The 20,138-nt window shown below is 51.1% G+C and overlaps 1 protein-coding gene across 1 annotated transcript in view; it reads left to right on the top strand.

The window, feature by feature from the left end:
- Positions 1–20,138, top strand: part of LOC144722304 (peroxidasin homolog) — a 92,940-nt gene that overhangs the window by 37,734 nt on the left and 35,068 nt on the right. The window contains exons 6-13 of the mRNA XM_078600443.1: positions 2,270–2,341; positions 4,002–4,186; positions 5,510–5,627; positions 9,178–9,344; positions 12,219–12,491; positions 14,730–14,846; positions 15,995–16,153; positions 17,162–17,274. Coding sequence (XP_078456569.1) covers positions 2,270–2,341; positions 4,002–4,186; positions 5,510–5,627; positions 9,178–9,344; positions 12,219–12,491; positions 14,730–14,846; positions 15,995–16,153; positions 17,162–17,274 — 1,204 coding nt within the window. The remainder of the gene's footprint in view (positions 1–2,269; positions 2,342–4,001; positions 4,187–5,509; positions 5,628–9,177; positions 9,345–12,218; positions 12,492–14,729; positions 14,847–15,994; positions 16,154–17,161; positions 17,275–20,138) is intronic.

Genomic DNA, 20,138 nt, shown 5'->3' with positions numbered 1-20,138 from the left:
AGCGTTCCGCAAACGAGCCAGTTCGTTTTTCCACACTTGGGCGAGCGTCGTCACGACGGATTAAGCTGCCACGTACTTAGCCGAGGGGAGCCCAGAAATATAAGAACCGCAGATGGATTTTACGTTCCCGTCGGAGGGCTCGAGACAATAGTTTTTTTGTGTGACTCAATGGATGGCATTCGCATCGCCCTCAAGAAGTTTGGCGATGCCGAAACCGGCGATGCCAACAAAGAGTGTCTCTGCTCAGGGGACCGAATCTGTAAATAGCGAGAAATCCCGCCCCCCCCCCCCTGCCGCAATAGAACAATAGCGTGGGCCAAAGAAGCCACGAATTTAAAACAACAACAACAACAACACCAACAACACAGAGACACACGCGTGCACAGCACACACATATGGTGTGTGTATACGCACGGAGGGTAATTGTGCACGTCGGCTTTCACGACGCAGCGTCATGATTCATGACTCGTTGCTGTAGTTAACGTCCTGTTGGTGCTGGATGCGATCTCCAGCGGAATGTCACATACGACCATTTTACTTTCTATTTAACGTTCAGATTTTTCTGAAAAAACAAACAACTCAATCGAACTATTTTCCCACGTGACAATTTTATTTAATTGGTTTAGTCGGGTGGTGGAGAGTTAAAGGAATTTGTTTTGCCATCATTCCTCCACGACAATCTAACCCAAAAGGAACCGATTACGATCGATTATTAACCGATTACGAACCGATTTTTTTACATAACACCTTCACGACGACGTAACCCAAAGGGAATCGATAACGAACACACAGAGGCAGCTCGCGTGAGCGGCAGCTGCCACGACCGCAGCGGGTGCCTTGGCACGACCACAGCGTTTCCAGCAACGGCTAATTCACAGTGTTCTGAACAAAATTCGTGGTACTTTTTACTTCACATTACACACTTTTTCTGGCACAAGGTATTCCAACGTTTTTAAGGTAATTTTGGGGTGCTGATTCCAAATCAGTTTTTGTCTATCACATCAGGTTTTTGAGATATTAAATATTGGATTTTTAATAAAAACTGCAGAAGAAAAATATGAAATAAATGTGGATATCTACATAAAATTATATTATAAACATACTATCCTAAAAATACAGCACCATATTTTAACACTAAAGCAGTCACTGACTCGCAACAACTTGCAATCATAAGTGACAGTTAATTTCGGGTAAAATCAATGAAAATGGGGCATGCCGATAGCATAAAATGAGATGTGATAGAGCAAATCTGAGATCAGACTTGGAATCAGCACCCTGAAATTAGTCTAAAACAGCTGCAAAAGTTCAGGCCAGAATTTTTTTTTTTTTGTTGACCAGTGTAATTTCTCCCTTCAAGAGGGTGACATGGATGCTGATTATGCAGATGACGGAGCCTTGACGTGCACAGTAGGGGCATGGAGAGCCGGCTGAGTCGGTAGCCAGCTGAGTCAGTGGCCAGCAGCTGCGTAATTACGCTACAGTGGTGCAGTTTGGTTAAGCACGTGTTAATTAGGGTGTGTGTCTGCACTAGTATAGCACGGCAACAGTAATTAATCAATGAGAGAATGATAAAACAACGGGTAATTGTGCACCTGCAATCTGACTGCAAACTATTAAAAACTATTAAACCTTTTTTTTATTATACCAGGTACGGCCCACTGAGCAATGTGGCTCTTTTTTAGGAGCGACCTGGTCACAAATGACAGCTCAGTGAAGTGGCTTATCGCGTGGACATGTGTAGCAGCAGCTAAATACTCCAAACGCACGTTTCTGAATGTGGAGGCAAAAATCGGAGGACCTGGAGAAAAATCCACACACAAAACTCTAAATAGCAGGCATCAGGGTCGAGATCGAACCCACGATCTCCTGCATACCAGGCGAAGTAGTTGATATCTCGCCACCGTATTTCAAGAGAATACCACTCGCCTCCTGAGCAAACTAAACTCGGCGTCGCCATGCTCGAACAAGCATTGGCCACTGCTTGTCTCCATTCCTATGGCAGGAACCGGCCGGTCAGGCGAGGGGGTAAACATCTTGGCACCGCACGGGGCGCCCCCAAGAGTGGGACACCCCCCCACCCCAACTTCCAAAGTGTGGTGGTTGTGGCCCTGGCCCTGCTCGTAACCACTTGGGGGGGGGGGGGGGGGGGCAGTGTGGGGACTGCGCGATCGGACGCCGTCACGCGTTGGTGCATCTCGCGTGCGTCTGTGCGTCACGGTGGTGAGAGCGGTCCGTGTACGCGCGTTGAACCTCTTCCGCACCGGGGCAGGTTCCTGCACAACAACAAGATCGCACGCATCCCCGCCCGGGCCTTCTTCCACCTCGACTCCCTCAAGCGACTGTGAGCAGCCGCGTCGGCTCCCCCCCCCCCTCGCCCGCTCGTCGGTGACCGTCCGCGTCCAATCACGGTAGTCGATGTGAGAGCCAAGGTCGGGTCGTGGTCGAGGTACGGTCTGAGCGCACGTGTCAGAAACGGGACATGGCAAGCGTTGATTTGTGTGGTGTAATCGGTGTGGGCTGCTGAAAAAAAACACCTGAAAAGTGGGTAAAGTAGCATGGTGAGATGCGTGCTTGGAATCACATTGAGAGCCAGAGAGAGGAGAAACACGCGGAATATGGCACATCATTAAACCTGCTAAGAATAGTGAGTGGGCATGGGTAGGATGCGTCGCTAGAAGAGATGATGGACGATGGGCAGGAATAGTAACTGAGCGGGAGCCACGGAATGAAATGCGTCCGTGAGGACGTCCCCCGAAGGAGATGCAGCGATGAGATCAGCTGATCTGCAGCGTGGACTGATTGTTGCATGGCAGGATCGCTAGAGGCCTGGGGAGTCCTTCATCGTGGCTGATTGCGATGATGGTGGTTTACAATTGATTGGTGAAAGAGAAAAAAAATTTGATTTGAAAACTTTTGAAGTTTAATCCACTTCGGATTGATTTTGTGTCAACGTGATCTTCCAACCATGTCTACGGACATATAAAATCCTTAACATCTTAGTCCGAGGGCACACTATAAACATGCGGGCATCTCATGTAAATCTATGCAGTATGTGCTGGCTTACGCATGGGCGTGCGCGTGTGCACACGTGCGTTTGAGCGCGCGTGAGTGAGCGTGTGTGTGATGTCAAAGTTCACCAATGCCTGGCGCATACACCACGGTGAGCTCATCACCACGGTGATTGGGGGCTGTTGTTATTATTGTTGTTGTTGCTGCGTGTGCAGGAGTGTGCACGGTGTGTGTGTGTGTGCGTGCGTGCGGTTATGTCTGTGTCTGTATACAAACAAAGACAAGCTGGGAGTGATTGGCGCGCTGCGCTATGAACCCGGCGACCCCAATTCGATTCCCGCTCACGGCCAACACCAGTGACAATGATCTGAACCGGTCCTGGGCCTCCTCTAGGTCGACTCGGACTAAAACGAGTACTTGTTGCAGTGCGTAAGGGGCCGTCAATAAATGACGTCACGCACCTGGGGGGGGGGTCAGACATTTGTGACGATGTGTGACGAGGGGGGAGGGGTTTGAGAAATGTGACGTCACATCAAAATGCGCAACTTTAAATAAATATAGACAACACGTTCTACTTAATTAAATATACTTTTTTTAAATAAATGTTTTCTCCTACAACATCAGAGTGCAGCGCCACATTAAATACGCACTACAATGACAATAGTTTTAAGCGATTCGAAGCATTTTTATTTTTGGGGGGGGGGGGGGCAGAGCTTTGTGACGTCATATTCGAGGGGGGGGGGGTCTGACTTTTTGTGACGCCATGTGACGAGGGGGGCGGGGGGGTCAAAAATCGTCAAAAATCGCGTGACGTCATTTATGGACGGCCCCTAAACATCGCCACTTCGGAGACAAAAGCGGCCGGTAGTGGTGCTGGCCACGCACGCACCTCGTGTGCCGTGCCGGCCTTCACAGGCGCTCCCCGCTCGCAGCGCTTGCCCCAGCAGCCCGTCAAGGTCAAGGCCGCGTGTGAATCTCTGTCTCTGCGGCAGGCGGCTCGACTCCAACCGGCTGGTTTGCGAGTGTGACCTCAAGTGGCTGTCCAACCTTCTCAAGTCCATCCTGAAGCACGGCAACGGGCAGGCGGCCGCCACCTGCGAGCAGCCGGCGAGCCTGTACGGCCGCACGCTCGTCTCGCTCACCGCCGAGGAGTTCGACTGCGGCGAGCCGCACGCCGGTAGCGACACGACACGCACCCCCCCCCCGTGTAGCTCACGGCTGTTAGCGAGCGTCTACGAAGGGCGGCCCCACGCCCGCCCGGCTGTCCACGTGCTGATGTTGGCACAGCGGCACCGAAGCCGAGTCCCAAGAGCGGTTCAGATATTCGCCAACGACGTTGGCCGTGAGCCCGGTTCGTAGCGCGGTGCACTCACCGCCGTGGCGGCACACACACACGCACACGTATACACACGTGCACACGTATACACACACACACACAAAGATAAAAAACAAAGATCCCCCATATAGCCTTAACAGACTGTAGGGGGCAAGTGCTGTTAGCGAGCACCTATGAAGGCCGGAACGGTACACGAGGGGGTGGGTGGCCAGCATCACGCCCGACCGCCTTTGTCTCCCCAGTGGCGATGTTAACACACCGCACCAGGTACTCGTTTGTGGCTGAGTCGACCTAGGGGAGGCCCGGGACCGGTTCAGATAATCGTCACTGGTGTTGGCCGTGAGCGGGAATCGAACTCGGGTCGCCGGGTTCATAGCGCAGCGTGCTAACCGCTACACGACCGCTCCCCACACACACACACGTGCACACACGTACACACGCGCGCGCAGACGCAGCTACGTAGAGGTGCGCTAGTGCTCGAGGTATCGCGTGCCCTCGTCAGCAGCTCCAGACAATTTGTTTTGTCTTCATTTAGAGTTCATAGGGCACTACGGAGCCTCTACACCTGTCACCAAATTGACCCAGAATACACCTGCTCTCAGCAGATCTCGGAAGCTGAGCAAGCTAGAGCCTGGTTAGCGCTCGAATAGGTGACCTCCCCACCCCCACCACCACAATGCAGAACACAGCTGCCGTAGGCTGCTGCATTATTCCATTGTAGGCAGAGTGCGGCACAGCAAGTCGATATTTTTACAACGCTGTAGCCTCTAAGGTCTCACTTCACTAACCCGCACCGACTCGCTGGATGACGGCCTCCCCACGACGCACCGGTCACTTTGCTTGTTTCGCCGCACACCACCATGACGGTCAGTGCCGGCTGGTGAAAGGCGGGCACAGGACCGGTGACGGTCCACATCGGCCTTCCGATCGCAAGGCACAAGATGCTCGCTGTGCCGATTCTGACCGTGACGCCGCCGCGGGCATAGAAATTTCCCACCGGTCAGCGGGATTGTGGTCGCGAGATCTGAATGGGAGTGCCGCGCACAACACGGGCTCCAGCTCAGCGTTACTCGGCCCCCTTCAACTGAACCTCCTTGCCTGGCCCTTTTTTTTGTTTCAAACCACCTCCTTATCCTCACCCCCGCGTGCCACCGACCGACACAGAGCGGCCCCGCATCTTGGCGGAGCCGAGGGACGTGGACGTGACACTGGGCAAGACGGTCCACTTCACGTGCCACGCCGAGGGGAACCCCAAGCCCGAGATCATCTGGCTGCACAACAAGTGAGACGCCACCGCCACTGCGGTGGACATTGTCTGCTGCGCTTCCAGCGTACGCGCACCTACGCTGACCGGTCGCTGGCCACCAGCGCACCGTCCCGCTTGGGCGGGGAGAAAGCGAGGCGTCGCCTGCAGTTCCGCTTTTTTTTTGACCGCTCTTGCTGATTTTGCGCTCCTCTAATCAAAGTGTCGTCGTCACAATCGCCCATCATGGTCGACGTCGTCGTTGATATCGTCATTGTCGTTTTCGTTATTTTCATGAGCGTCGTCGTCGTTGTCATCGTGATCACCGTGGTTACCGTGTTCATCATCGTCGTTGTCATCGTGATCACCATGGTTACTGTGTTCATCATCGTCGTTGTCATCGTGATCACCATGGTTACTGTGTTCATCATCGTCGTTGTAATCGTGATCACCATGGTTACCGTGTTCATCATCGTCATTATCATCGTGTTCACCATAGTTACCGTGTTCATCATCGTCGTTGTCATGTGATCATCATGGTTACTGTGTTCATCATCGTCGTTGTCATCGTGATCACCATGGTTACTGTGTTCATCATTGTCGTTGTCATCGTGATCACCATGGTTACTGTGTTCATCATCGTCATTGTCATTACTAACATAATCGTCATTGTCATCGTCGCCGCCATCAACTCCCATCATCATCAACAATATCATCCTCTGTATAGTTATTTTCATCATCATTCTCGCCATCATCATCATCATCATCGTGATTCCTCTGGGGTGGGTACATTGAGCACCACCTGGTGAAGTCGCACCCGTTGGCAGGAAGTCACCACAGCGGCGCCCCTACAGAGAGAGAAAGACACTTGCTCCTGTCATAGGCATGTGTACAAGTTCACCCCCGGCTGGTGGCAGCTGGTGACTGACAAATGCACGTCTTGAGCACGGGGGGCGACACGTTGGCTGTGTTCTCTTAAGTCCTTCTTCTTCACTTAAATACTAAGTTGAAAGCCACCATTTAAAAGCATTTCTTTTTTTTTATATATAAAGTCCTGGCTCACCTGAACCGTTCATTCACGCACCCAGCCAGTTTCCTGACTTAAAACAGACAGGAGCACGCCGAACGTGAGTGCGGCCTCACAGGCGCATTCTGCCAAGCACAACACACGAATAGCCAGTTTACAACATTCCACGTCTCCTGCGTCAAGTGCACTTGGTATGGACGGTTGTTTTCCGCACGAGCGCGCGGTTTAAATTCGTTAAAGTTGCGGGTCTGTTCATCCACCTCGCCCCAACTTTCAAAATTGTAATAAAAAAATTAGTTTAGCTACTTGTTAAAGCCCCAGTTTGCCTAAAAGGCGCTCTGAGCACATACCATGAATGCTCGCCTGAGCCAATGTTTCCATCCCGGTTATATTTATAGTCAAACCTGTCCCGGTGGGCCAATGAAATTCATTTGAATACCTCTTTTTTGTATTTTAGCTTTCATGTTTCTGTTTCCTTTACAAATGAGAAAGTGACCGTTTTTTAAGGGCGAAAATTCCACGCGAGAAATAATCCATATTCGATCTTTTATTGTCGCAAGCAGCAGAGTTCCAAATTCCTGGCCATAGGCCATTCCCACACGCTACCTCTTGTATAATGTTTCCTCTGCAGGGCAGTACTGTCGATAAATGCTCTTTGTGGGAAGTCAACTTGGGTAAATCCACAGACTCAGTCACAAGATGTACACAAAGCGTTACCCAATGTGAGGTCTATGTTACTCTGTAAAACCCAACTTCACTGATTACGTGTGTCATTCCTTTTCTTGTGGCTTATTGACAGTAATATGTCAAACACGTCAAACAAATGCATATTAAGTTTTTCATCGAGGCAATATGCGGGTCCGTTACATCACGTTGTGTCGCACGTACACACACCGTCAACATCAGCTTCACCGGGAATGAAAATCAGCGGATAGAAAGACGGGGAACGGACTCGCTACCCCAATTCATCTTTATTGTGAATCCTTTAATGCGCATCATGGTATTTATGTTAAACATGGTAAAATAATGAACTGCACAAGGTTTTAGCAATATACCCCGGTCGTGAGAAACTCCAGTTCCATACTAATGCATTTTAAAATCTAGATTGAAAACTCATTTCTTTCGAGCTGCTTTTTCTGTTTTAGGTTGCTGTCCTTCCCCCGCACCTCCGATTAGTGCGGTTGGCTACGTACGGTGCGAAAGAAGCTCAACGTACACACGTACCCATACAACGCTCAACCGAGCAGGAAGGACCGCACAATGCATTCGCGATTCAAACGCGTGCGTGCGAAGGAGCCAAATGACCCGCCGTGCCCACGTCCACCATGGTTACTGTGTTCATCATCGTCGTTGTCATCGTGATCACCATGGTTACTGTGTTCATCATCGTCGTTGTCATCGTGATCACCATGGTTACTGTGTTCATCATCGTCGTTGTCATCGTGATCACCATGGTTACTGTGTTCATCATCGTCGTTGTCATCGTGATCACCATGGTTACTGTATTCATCATCGTCGTTGTCATCATGATCATCATGGTTACTGTGTTCATCATTGTCATCGTGATCACCATGGTTACTGTGTTCATCATCGTCGTTGTCATCGTGATCACCATGGTTACTGTGTTCATCATCGTCGTTGTCATCGTGATCACCATGGTTACTGTGTTCATCATCGTCGTTGTCATCGTGATCACCATGGTTACTGTGTTCATCATCGTCGTTGTCATCGTGATCGCCATGGTTACTGTGTTCATTATCGTCGTTGTCATCGTGATCACCATGGTTACTGTGTTCATCATCGTCGTTGTCATCGTGATCAACATGGTTACTGTGTTCATCATCGTCGTTGTCATCGTGATCAACATGGTTACTGTGTTCATCATCGTCGTTGTCATCGTGATCACCATGGTTACTGTATTCATCATCGTCGTTGTCATCGTGATCATCATGGTTACTGTGTTCATCATTGTCATCGTGATCACCATGGTTACTGTGTTCATCATCGTCGTTGTCATCGTGATCACCATGGTTACTGTGCTCATCATCGTCGTTGTCATCGTGATCACCATGGTTACTGTGTTCATCATCGTCGTTGTCATCGTGATCACCATGGTTACTGTGTTCATCATCGTCGTTGTCATCGTGATCACCATGGTTACTGTGTTCATTATCGTCGTTGTCATCGTGATCACCATGGTTACTGTGTTCATCATCGTCGTTGTCATCGTGATCAACATGGTTACTGTGTTCATCATCGTCGTTGTCATCGTGATCAACATGGTTACTGTGTTCATCATCGTCGTTGTCATCGTGATCACCATGGTTACTGTGTTCATCATCATCGTTGTCATCGTGATCACCATGGTTACTGTGTTCATCATCGTCATTGTCATCGTGATCACCATGGTTACTGTGTTCATCATCGTCGTTGTCATCGTGATCACCATGGTTACTGTGTTCATCATCGTCATTGTCATCGTGATCACCATGGTTACTGCGTTCATCATCGTCGTTGTCATCGTGATCACCATGGTTACTGGTGATCTCTTGCGCGCCGCAGCAACGAGGTGGACATGACCGAGGATCGGCTGGACCTGCTGGAGAATGGCACGCTGATGATCCGCAACACGCGCGAGTCCGACCAAGGGATCTACCAGTGCATGGCGAAGAACGTGGCGGGGGAGGCGAAGACGAGCGAGGCTCTGCTGCGATACTACGGCGGCCCCAGTGAGTGGGGCCCACAGACGTCACGTGAACGGTGGTGGGGGGGGGGGCAGCACTCGTGACTGGCTGGCTAGTTGGCTAGGGGGTAGTACTATGGCTTGTACTAGTGGCTGGTTGGTTATGTTGCAATTGGTGTGAGTGAAAGGGATAGTTCTCGTGGCTGGCTAGTTCGTTTGGGGTTACGTCTAGTTCTAGTGGCTGGATCACTAGTTCGTCAGGGGTTATGTCTAGTTCTAGTGGTTGGCTGGCTAGTTGGTTAGAGGCGATGTCTAGTTCTAGTGGCTGCCTAGTTGGTTAGAGGCGATGTCTAGTTCTAGTGGTTGGCTGGCTAGTTGGTTAGAGGCGATGTCTAGTTCTAGTGGCTGCCTAGTTGGTTAGAGGTGATGTCTAGTTCTAGTGGTTGGCTGGCTAGTTGGTTAGAGGCGATGTCTAGTTCTAGTGGCTGGCTGGCTAGTTAGTTAGAGGCGATGTCTAGTTCTAGTGGTTGGCTGGCTAGTTGGTTAGAGGCGATGTCTAGTTCTAGTGGCTGGCTGGCTAGTTAGTTAGAGGCGATGTCTAGTTCTAGTGGTTGGCTGGCTAGTTGGTTAGAGGCGATGTCTAGTTCTAGTGGTTGGCTGGCTAGTTGGTTAGAGGCGATGTCTAGTTCTAGTGGCTGGTTGGCTAGTTAGTTAGAGGCTATGGATCGTTCTAGTGGCTGGCTAGTTGATTAATGGCGGGGTGAGCATTTGCTTGTTCGGTGTGCTCCACCCTCGAGACTCCTGTCCCTTGCCCCCACTGCCAGGCATGGATGTTCAGGTCCTGGCGTTTGTGGCTCCACACGCGGAGCGCGCGGAGGGAAGTGCGTGCGGAGTGGTCTGTGTGTGCTTTTGTCCCCAGGCGGCCGGAGCCTGCTGACTCCGGCCCGACTGATAATGCGCCGCAGCAAACATCGTCAAGCAGGCTTACTGTTTTTAAGGGGTTTTCAGTTCATAATGTTTACGTTGGAAAGTGCTGTCGAGATAATAGGGAGGAGGAGGCTCCGTTGGGTGGGGTATGTGCGCAAAGGGGAGGAGGGCGGTTCACCGAGGCAGGCTTCGCAGTGCCACCCAGAGGTTGCTGAGCAATGGGAATAAAAATATTAACCCGTAAAAACAAAGTTTTTCACTATAAATCCTTTATATGCGTGGCATCGGGGCGGCTAGAGTCCTTTCGTCCTCTGGCTTGAGATGGCTGCCACCTATGGGTCAGATGATTGTCTGCCACCATTAAGCAATTGGTAATTAAGTATTTAAAAATTTTTCCCTAAACAGTGTAAAATTTGGGAAAATTTTTTTCACGAAAATAAATTGTCACGCACAACGAGTCTGTGTGCAAAATGTCAGCTCGATTGGATCACGTGAAGTGGGTTAAAAAACGACCGAAAGATTTGCACGGTCGTAAGCAAGCAAGCAAGCACGCAAGCACGCAAGCAAGCAAGCAGACTTAATATAAAGGATTTAAAAAACCTAAAGCCAGATGGACGGACGAGTCCGGCATCCGATGGCGGTGACGTGGTCTTTGCGGTTGCAGCGTTCGCCAGTCGTGTGCAGAGGTTCACGGTTCGTCTCCAGTGGCCACCGCGATCGTTCTTGCGGGTTGCAGTACCCATAGTGACGCTACGTGCTGTCCGCTGCACAGTGGACGTCTAACACCCCCGCACGAAATTCGCAATTCGCAAGGGGAGGTCATCGTGTGGAGGCGTCAGGGTCCGAATTACCAAAAATGTAATATTACTCGCAAAATGAATAAATTGTGATTATACAGAGCGATCATCGCCCCTCCTACCGGCAGCCTAATGCCTGATTGCAGGCCAGGGTGCTGAGTCACATGGTGCTGCGCAGGGACAGCTGCCAATAGAGGTGCCCTTTAAAATGCCTGAGATGAGATGTGAAGCGTTGAGACCTCCTGGTGTAGACGGTACTATTTCAATCACAACTCACGATCACGATCACTGACTAATGTACTAGCGAATGTGGAAACAGCCGAACGAGCTATCACTGCAAAGACGAACACGTGCTTTTCTCTCTTAGTTGCTGAGCACAAGCAGTCAGCCAGGGAGAGCGCGAATGACGATAGAGCAGATCGAATCACAAACACTTTCCTCGAGTTGAACAAGGTGATCGGATCTGGGGAAAATAATAAAAGGCAGGGGAGCTCAAAAGTTGAGGAGAACGAGGGAAAAAATAATGTTTTGTTCTGCGCTGATGATCACTCGATTTGGTATAAACGAGTTCTTGACATTGGCGGAGGTACGAAAGTGTGAGGTTTACGGGACCGTAAACCACGATAGCAGCGATAAAAGAGTGACAAGAAAGCGACTAAAGGATGGTGAGACAATGGAATAAATCCGTGGTTGGAGTAAATAAGAGGAGTAGGGGCATCATTTACATCGGTAAAGGTGGTTGAGAAATCACGGAGAAGATGAGAGAGAGAAAAGGCTGGTGTGGTTCGGTCATTTGGAGAGACAATAGGAAAGTGATGTGGGTCAGAAGGTGCAAGTGATGCAAGTGGAAGGAAAGAGATCAAGAGGAAGGCAGAAGAAGAAGGAGAGCTGGGTGGGGTGGGGGGGGGGGCGGTGTGATGGGACACGGTGGCCCGAGGAGTGGAAAGAGAGATGGCGCAGGACAGTGCAGCGTGGAGAAGGTTGGCAAGGACAGAGGGTCACGCCCACACGCGTGGAAGAATAAGAAGACCTTTAACATGGGTAGCCCCATACACGACTCAACCGTCACGCGTGTGTGACCTCAACCTCAAAGCAGCAGTCACCATGATATTATACCGCTCTCCTGCTTTTCTCTCGATCCTCACAAAACTCTGATCCTCAACCCCGACCGCCCCCCCCCCCTCGACCCCCGTCAGCCCCGGCGACCTTCGTGATCCAGCCCCAGAACACGGAGGTGCTGGCGGGGGAGAGCGTCACGCTGGAGTGCAGCGCGACGGGACACCCGACCCCGCGCATCACGTGGACGCGCGGCGACGGCTCGTCGCTGCCCCGTGACCCCCGCTTCTCCACGCCGCCCACGGGCGGCCTGCACATCCACAACGCGTCCCGCGGCGACGCCGGCCAGTATTCGTGCCACGCGTCCAACAACCAGGACGCCGTGCGCGCCAGCGCGCTCATCATCGTGCAAGGTGTGCGTCTATCTGCGTGCGTACGTGCTTATGCTGAGCTACGTTGGCAACGTACGTAGCCAACCGCGCTAATCGGAGGTGCGGGGAAAGGACAACAGTCTTGATTTGAAGCTTTCGTGACTGCAGGAATCTATCGCCACACAAGCAATCGTCTTCGGGTGGGAAGACGGTTGCTTGTGTGGCGATCGAAACGTCGTGATCTATTATTTTTCTACCTACGTGACTTTACCGAAAGAACCAAAGAGTAAACGACAACAAACTAAACACAAAAATCTGTTATAAAGAAATTTGTTTTCAATGTAGATGTTAAAAGTGCATCGCTCCCTCCAGTGGCTTCCTAATATTGGAAGGGAGAGCGTTCCAGATGGCCGCAGACGCGCCTCTGGAAGCACGTGATGCAGCGACTGTCTTCGATGATTAGCCAGAAATGATGAGGAGATGGTTGGGAACCAAAATTGTTGTTTTGTCTGGATTTCGTCTCGTGGTGCTGCGTTGGGAGCGTTTTTGTTGATCTTTCCAATTGGCTGCAGCATTGATTCCTCAAAATACAATTTCATGCCAACTCCCATGGGGGCCGTGCTACCATTCACATCGTTTTTTGAGTTGATCAATCCGCAAATGGGTACAATGACGGCTTTCTGCGCGGCCGACCCATTGGCTGGCGAGCAGAGGTGTGCGCCGATTCACAGAAAGAGTGAGAGACGACATTTGTAGTGGAAGCGAGAGAGAGAGAGGGTGTGTTTCCTGGAAGGCGTTGCAAAAACAGCTTCACGTACGGGTGTGTACTGCACGTGATCTCCAAAATAAACGCCCTTGAGAGGAAGTCCTCTTAAAAATGAAGAACCGTGCATTTTAAACGCTGCTATAAATTTGTATTTGTTTTAATCAAAACCTTATTACAGGGTGGGCGTACTTCCCCACCCAACGCTAATAAAAATGTTTCCAAAAAAAGGACTCTTTGCTCAAATAAATTGACCGTCAGAATAATTTTTTTTCCGGTGAGCGATGCAAGTTTTTGCCAGCGTTCTCAGGGTTCAAATCGCCCTCCCCACGTCTACGAAACGCGAACGGAGGCGTTGGTGGGGGGGAGAGGAGAAAATCGTTTCCTGGAAAAGTTTGTTTACAATGCACGCACGGCTCCGTTGCAACCTGCAGCCAGCCGGCGGACCTAACTAGCGGTCGTTCGTCCACTCCATTTGCGTGGCGTGGCAAATGGAGTGGTTTGATTTCGGCACTTTTAAATCTTGATTGAAGTCACATTTTGGTTGGCTATGCACGATGCGAAAGAAGTTCAACGTTCGTCTGTTGCTCGGTATTTCAGCCGGCCGACTTTGGCAGGTTTGATTCTATTTAGTAGTTAAAACAAACACAAATCTAAATAGTTTTAATGAAGTTAAACTTTCAGCTGCATTTCTCTCTCCGGCCAATGGCTGCTCGTAAAGACGTCGCGTCAACTCCTTGTTAGGTATTTTAAGAGAATGACATCGATAAAAATTTGTTATGATATTCTTATTAATATTATTAATTAGTAATACAGTATGTAGAAACTCCATTATATATGGGAAACAATAAATATGTACGTATGTATGTTGAACTTCGTTCGCACCGTACGTAGCCAACCGCGCTTATCAGTTTGCTACGCACAGAAGAAATGCTGAATAAATAAAATAATTGCCCATATTATTTTTAAACATGTGAACATACTTTATGACGAGAATAGTTTCAGACATGGATTAAATTTTACTTTCTTAGGTTAAACAAACATACGGGTGGTCATATGATACCTCTCGACTCGCTGTGATTGGCCACACATTTCTGAAATGTTGCAACTGTTGCACTGGGTAGGAACAATCCCTGAATAAGAGAGACAAGGTAGGAGAGTACATTGAGATGGGAGTAGAGAGAGGTGAGAGAGACGGGGTAGGAGAGTACATTGAGATGGGAGTAGAGAGAGGTGAGAGAGACGGGGTAGGAGAGTACATTGAGATGGGAGTAGAGAGAGGTGAGAGAGACGAGGTAGGAGAGTGCATTGAGGTGGGGAGTAGAGAGAGAGTGAGCGAGAGGTGGGGGTTTACATAAAGCAAAGTTTAAAAATTTAAATTAAAAAAGAGAGAGATGAGAGAGACGGGGTAGGTGACAGCGAGTAGGTCAACAGAGTGAGGCGTGAGGAGAGAGGGGGGCGACCTACGGATCAGCCGCGTGTTGAGGAACGAGCCGTGCGGGTTGTGTCACCCGCAGAGCCGCCCGAGTTCATGGTGCTGCCCACCAACCAGACGCTGGTGGAGGGTCAGACCGTGGACTTCCTGTGCGAGGCACGCGGGGATCCCCAGCCAAGCATCTCGTGGACCAAGGCCGGTGCGGTCTTGACCGCAGTCTCAGCTGCACTGCTGTCACGTCCTCGGAGACGCATAGCTGACACGTGCCGCTGTGGTGTCAGTCCGGCCCTGGACTCAGGGCCGCCCTATGGCGTGCTGGTCGTGGCGGTGGTGTTTTTTAAAAATCCGTATTGTCTTTCGCTCGGCATGCTGGTCAGTGTGGGTTTGGTAAAAGCAGGGGGGGCACAGATGTGGGCGCAACGTACAGTACAACAAAGTGTTTTTCTGCAATTCGCTCTGCCGAACACCACCTAGCACAGTCGCACAGCGGTGGGCACGCATCCCAAGCACTGTCCAGGGCTCAATCCCACATACATTCTGAAATCTGACATGAGATCGGGCAAATTTCCGCACGATTCGGTCATCAGCCTGAAATGAATGCCTGGCTACGGGGCGTAAACATCACCACCGGAGATACAAAGGCGGCCGGGCGTGACGCTAGCCGCACCACCCCCTTCGCGCGTCGCGTTGACCTTCATGGCAAGGGGCCGTCCATTGAGTACGTACGCATGGAGGGGAGAGGGGGGGTTAACCCAAATGCGTAGCTTGCGTATGGGGGGTCTACTGACAATGTACGCATAGGAAACGGGGGGTGGGGGGGTGAAGCCTCGATAATAATGTGTCTACATTGGCCTTCAAATGAGTTAGATAGTCCGGCGGTGGACTGTCTGTTTGCTTAAACGCATTAATATTATTAACCCATGATCGTTTCTGCCTGGATTAAATATCGGGCTTTCTATAGGATTCGGGGAGGGGGGGGGGGGTGTAAAAAGTCCGCGGGTGTACAAGGAGGAGGGGGGTGGTGAGAGCTCAAGTTCTGACAGATTTCTGCGTACCGACTCAATGGTTGACCCCTACCGGCACTTTGCCCCAGCAGCCTGTGTGTGGGCTCCACGCGGATGGGCAGAGGTCGCAATCGGGTACCCGATACCCGTACCCTACCCGATACCCGTACCCTACCCGATACCCGGCTACCCGTACCCGGCCGGGTATCGGGTAGGGTACGGGTAGGGTACGGGTAGCCGTTTGCGACCCTGGTGCGGCTGGGTACGGGTACGGGTAAGGAATCAAAACCCATTTGCGACCTCTGAGGATGGGTCTTGGTGTCCGTGCCGTGCGGGCGAGCAGGTTACCCCGTGGTGAGCGAGGGACGCGTCTCCCTGCTGCCGCCCGGCACGCTGCGCATCGCGCGTGCCGAGGTGCGCGACAGCGGCCGCTACCGGTGCCAAGCGAAGAACGCCGTGGGCTCGCGGGACGCCGACGCCATGCTCACCATCACGCGCCGCCGTGAGGGCCACCGTCTACCGCTCCACCACCTCCACCAGCTCCACCTTCCATGTCTCCCTCCACCACCACCACCTCCTTCACCGCCACCTACACCTCAACTGCCATGTCCGCCAACTCAACATCCTCTGTGTCCACCTTCATCTCCACCACCACCACCTCCTCCTCCTCCGCCTCCGCCTACACAGCCAACACGTCCACCTCCGATTAGCGCGGTTGGAGGTTCAACATGAATACACACCTCCCACGCTCCTGCCAGACAGCCGCGCTGCGCAATGCAACAGTCAGGAGAATAATAAAAAAACAACTCACGCGCTCGCCAAAAACACCGCCACAGAGAGGGAAACTGATATCGTCGGCGACATTCTGGGAGGCGGCTGTTCTACATCTCAGAGGGAGACGCATCTCTCTATCTCCCTGCTTGCTTTCTTCGTTTGCGATAGTAGATATATAATTATTACGATCGCCAAGGCAGCGGTGAGCTGGGCTGCATTCATCGCAAATCTCATTCGTTACACAGTCACTTTTAATGTACAGTTATTACTGACCCAGGTAAAAAGACAAACTTCTACCACTATAAATGTCGATTTAAAGCTTTCGTGACTGCAGGGATTCATATTCTTGGTTCTTTCGGTAAAGTCACGTAGAAGGGAAATAATAAAATAATAAAAATTAAACATGATAAAATAATTCTCACAAAATAATATTTTATTATGTTTTATTTTAATCATTTTATTATTTCCCTTCTACGTGACTTTACCGAAAGAACCAAGAAGATTCTACCACTATATTATAGTATATACCATCATCGTGTATATTTAATCGACCTTAACTGTTCAAATCTTAATCCACGATCCCCCCACGTTTCTTGCCCACCATTATAACGCGACCGTCTGTGAGTTCCCACTCGGCTCCTGCGACTTCAATCGTCTCACAGACGTACGCGGAATTGTTTCACGTTGCTTCCTTAAAGGTCTCGTTCCGTTTCCCCCGTGCGCTGTGTATTCACAGAGGCGCCGGTGATCACGGTCTTGCCGTCCGACATCAAGACGGAGTCTGGTCACCACGTGCGAATTTACTGCAGCGCGCAGGGAGAACCACAGCCCGGCATCACCTGGACTAAGGTAGGACGGCTCGCAGCCTCACCCCCCCACCCCACTCACACGGCGATTATCCAGTTTAGCATATTCCTGCAGAGGGAACTGGTAGGAACGTTGGGTTGCTCGGTCAATGGCCAGGGTCAACAGCGGCGTGGTGTATTCCGCAAATATGCCCGACTGTGAGGGCGGGCACAAGTCGGCGTGAGTAGGTTAAACGTTGAGTTTTATAAGGGCACCACAGGGTGACCAGCCCCTCCCCACCCAGCCCCACCCCTCCCACCCCCCACCCAGCCCCACCCTCCCGACCCAGCCCCTCCCCTCCCCACCCTCCCCACCCAGCCCCTCCTCACCCTCCCCTCCCCACCCAGCCCCTCCCTCCCCACCCAGCCCCTCCCTGCACGACGGACAGACGGACACAATAATCCCCTGTGTGCTGGTGGAACCAGTGGGTTCCTACCAGTATTACATCTAGCTATGGAAATATTCGTCAGCAAAGCGTTTTGCACGTTGGTCGACCATGACCGGCGGGGTGGACAAAGGTCGTCGAGCGTGACGACGGCTTGCGGCTGCTACCCACCAAACAGCGAAGCTTGACCGGCTATGACGGGACAAAAATAACGAGTCTGAATGAAGGTGCAGACTTCAGATAATTTAGTAACCTTAACGGAGGCTGCGGTTGACCAAAGAAGACCAAAACTGACCTTTGGCTATATATGTTACACCCGAAGATGTTCTGAGTTCACTCATTGGCTGGCCTGGTAATATCGAGGGGGTGGGGTGGAGGACGCGCACCCCTCACCCCAACATTAAAAACTCAAAGTGGACGAAGCATTTCATGTTTTGGTCGACTAGACTGCGACGAGGACTTAATGGAACCCACAGACTGAGACTCGGCAAAGACTGTGACTCATATACAACCGCTGGCAAACTGAAGACTGCCCGCAAACCCATCCAGACCCCGTTCGCGCACCCCTCACGGCTCACTCTCTTTTAACCTCGAGACGCCCTCAAGAAAGCTTCAGGCCTTGTCAGCCCAGGTTTAGAGGCAGCCTCCTCTGCCATGGACACCCCCCACTCGGAGCCCCCCCAGACGAAGCCCCCCACCACACAGAGCCCCCCCCACACAGAGCCCCCCCCCCACACAGAGCCCCCCCACACAGAGCCCCCCCCCCACACAAAGCCCCCCCCACACAGAGCCCCCCCCCACACAGAGCCCCCCCCCACACAGAGCCTCCCCACACAGAGCCCCCCCCAAATGGAGCTCCCCCAGATGGAGCCCCCCACACACGGACCCCCCCCCCCCACATGGTGTGTTCGGGGGCATGGGAGGGGGGCGATGGTAATTAACATTCCTGCAAAGTGGGGCTCTCGCTAATTGATGCACTCACGCAGGAAACGAGCGCGGCTCGTGCTTACGAATAGAAACACGCGCGCGGACGGGGATATATGCATTTACGTGGGGAAATAATAAAAAAATGTTGTTACGTATGTGGAAAAGGGAAGAAATTCTAACTGTGTCGTAAATTTAATACGCTTTTGAAGCGAAACATAAGGAAATTGCTTCAGGCAGCAAAAGTAAACATTTTTAACGAAAGAGGTTAATTTAATCCTTTAATGATTTTGCAAAATAATTTTTCACGGCACCAATGTTAACAAAGTGACACATTATCAATACCATGTTTCATGTTATTATTGTCACTGTAAGACGAGAAAATAGGAACACGTGGATTAGAGTTCGTACACAGGTCAGAGTCGTCGTCTGCTGGTTGTGGAGGAGTGGGCCTGACCCGTACGCGTCTCCAGAAGGGGGAGACGATGACCGGGGGTCGAGACTAACGACGGAAGGCAGCCAAAGTAGGGAACAGGCCCCGACAAACACGTCCCCCCCCGCGAGACGGAGTGAGAAAACCAGCCGGTGTGCAGGAGCTAGACGGATTCGGAAGGCCTTAATCCGGCAGTGGACAGATCACGTTTGAGGATGATTATGATGAATATGGCTGTGAAGAACACGTAGAACAGATGTCATAAATGGTGAATCGTACACTTGGCAATTGGGCAGCGGTAAATGTCATATGTTTGGGTTAAATCAGGATTTGTTCATGTCTTTTTTTTCATCACCTGATTAATTTCTTTAAAATGTATAATCATGTCCTTGTAGCGAGCTAAAGCAGAATGAAATGCTCACCAATGAACAGGGAAATGTGCATCTTGCTGCATTCAGAAGGTTGCGAACGTAGATATGCAGGGTCATCATCGTCATCCTCAACTAAACAGCGCCTATCCATGCAGTGCATCTCGAGGCACCGAAACGAAGGCCTATTTGAGATGATTACTCAGTAAGAAGGTATTGCAGATTAAGCACGACGTTCGAACACAATACAGTTCAGACAATATATGCAAAGAATGAGGATAAGTACGATTTAAAATATGAACTGTGCTTCAGGCTACCCCCTGGGGTTTCCTCTGATCCGAGCCAACGTCTCGTAAACCTGGACGGTGGTGAGCCAGCCGCTTCTCTTTGCTGACAGATATTAATGAGCAGTGTAGCGTGACTGGTGGAATGTTTGTGCGCGTGTGTGTGGTACGTGTGGTGTGTGTGTGTGGTGTGTGTGTGGTATGTGTGGTGTGTGTGGGGTGTGCGTGTGGTATGTGTGTGTGGTGTGTGGTATTTGTGTGGTGTGTGTGGTGTGCGTGTGTGGCGTGTGTGTGGTGTGTGTGGTGTTCGTGTGTGGTGTGCGTGTGTGGTGTGCGTGTGTGGTGTGTGTGGTGTGTGTGTGTGTGTGCGTGTGTGGCGTGCGTGTGTGGTGTGTGTGTGTGGTACGTGTAGTGTGTGCGTGTGTGGTGTGTATGTGCTGTGTGTGTGTGGTGTTCGTGTGTGGTGTGCGTGT

This window comes from Lampetra planeri, chromosome 14 (genome assembly GCF_965212315.1).
Source record: "Lampetra planeri chromosome 14, kcLamPlan1.2.h2, whole genome shotgun sequence".
Lineage (NCBI taxonomy): Eukaryota > Metazoa > Chordata > Hyperoartia > Petromyzontiformes > Petromyzontidae > Lampetra > Lampetra planeri.
The sequence above is the reverse complement of the archived record's forward strand: the minus strand, read 5'-3'. Positions and strand labels throughout refer to the sequence as shown.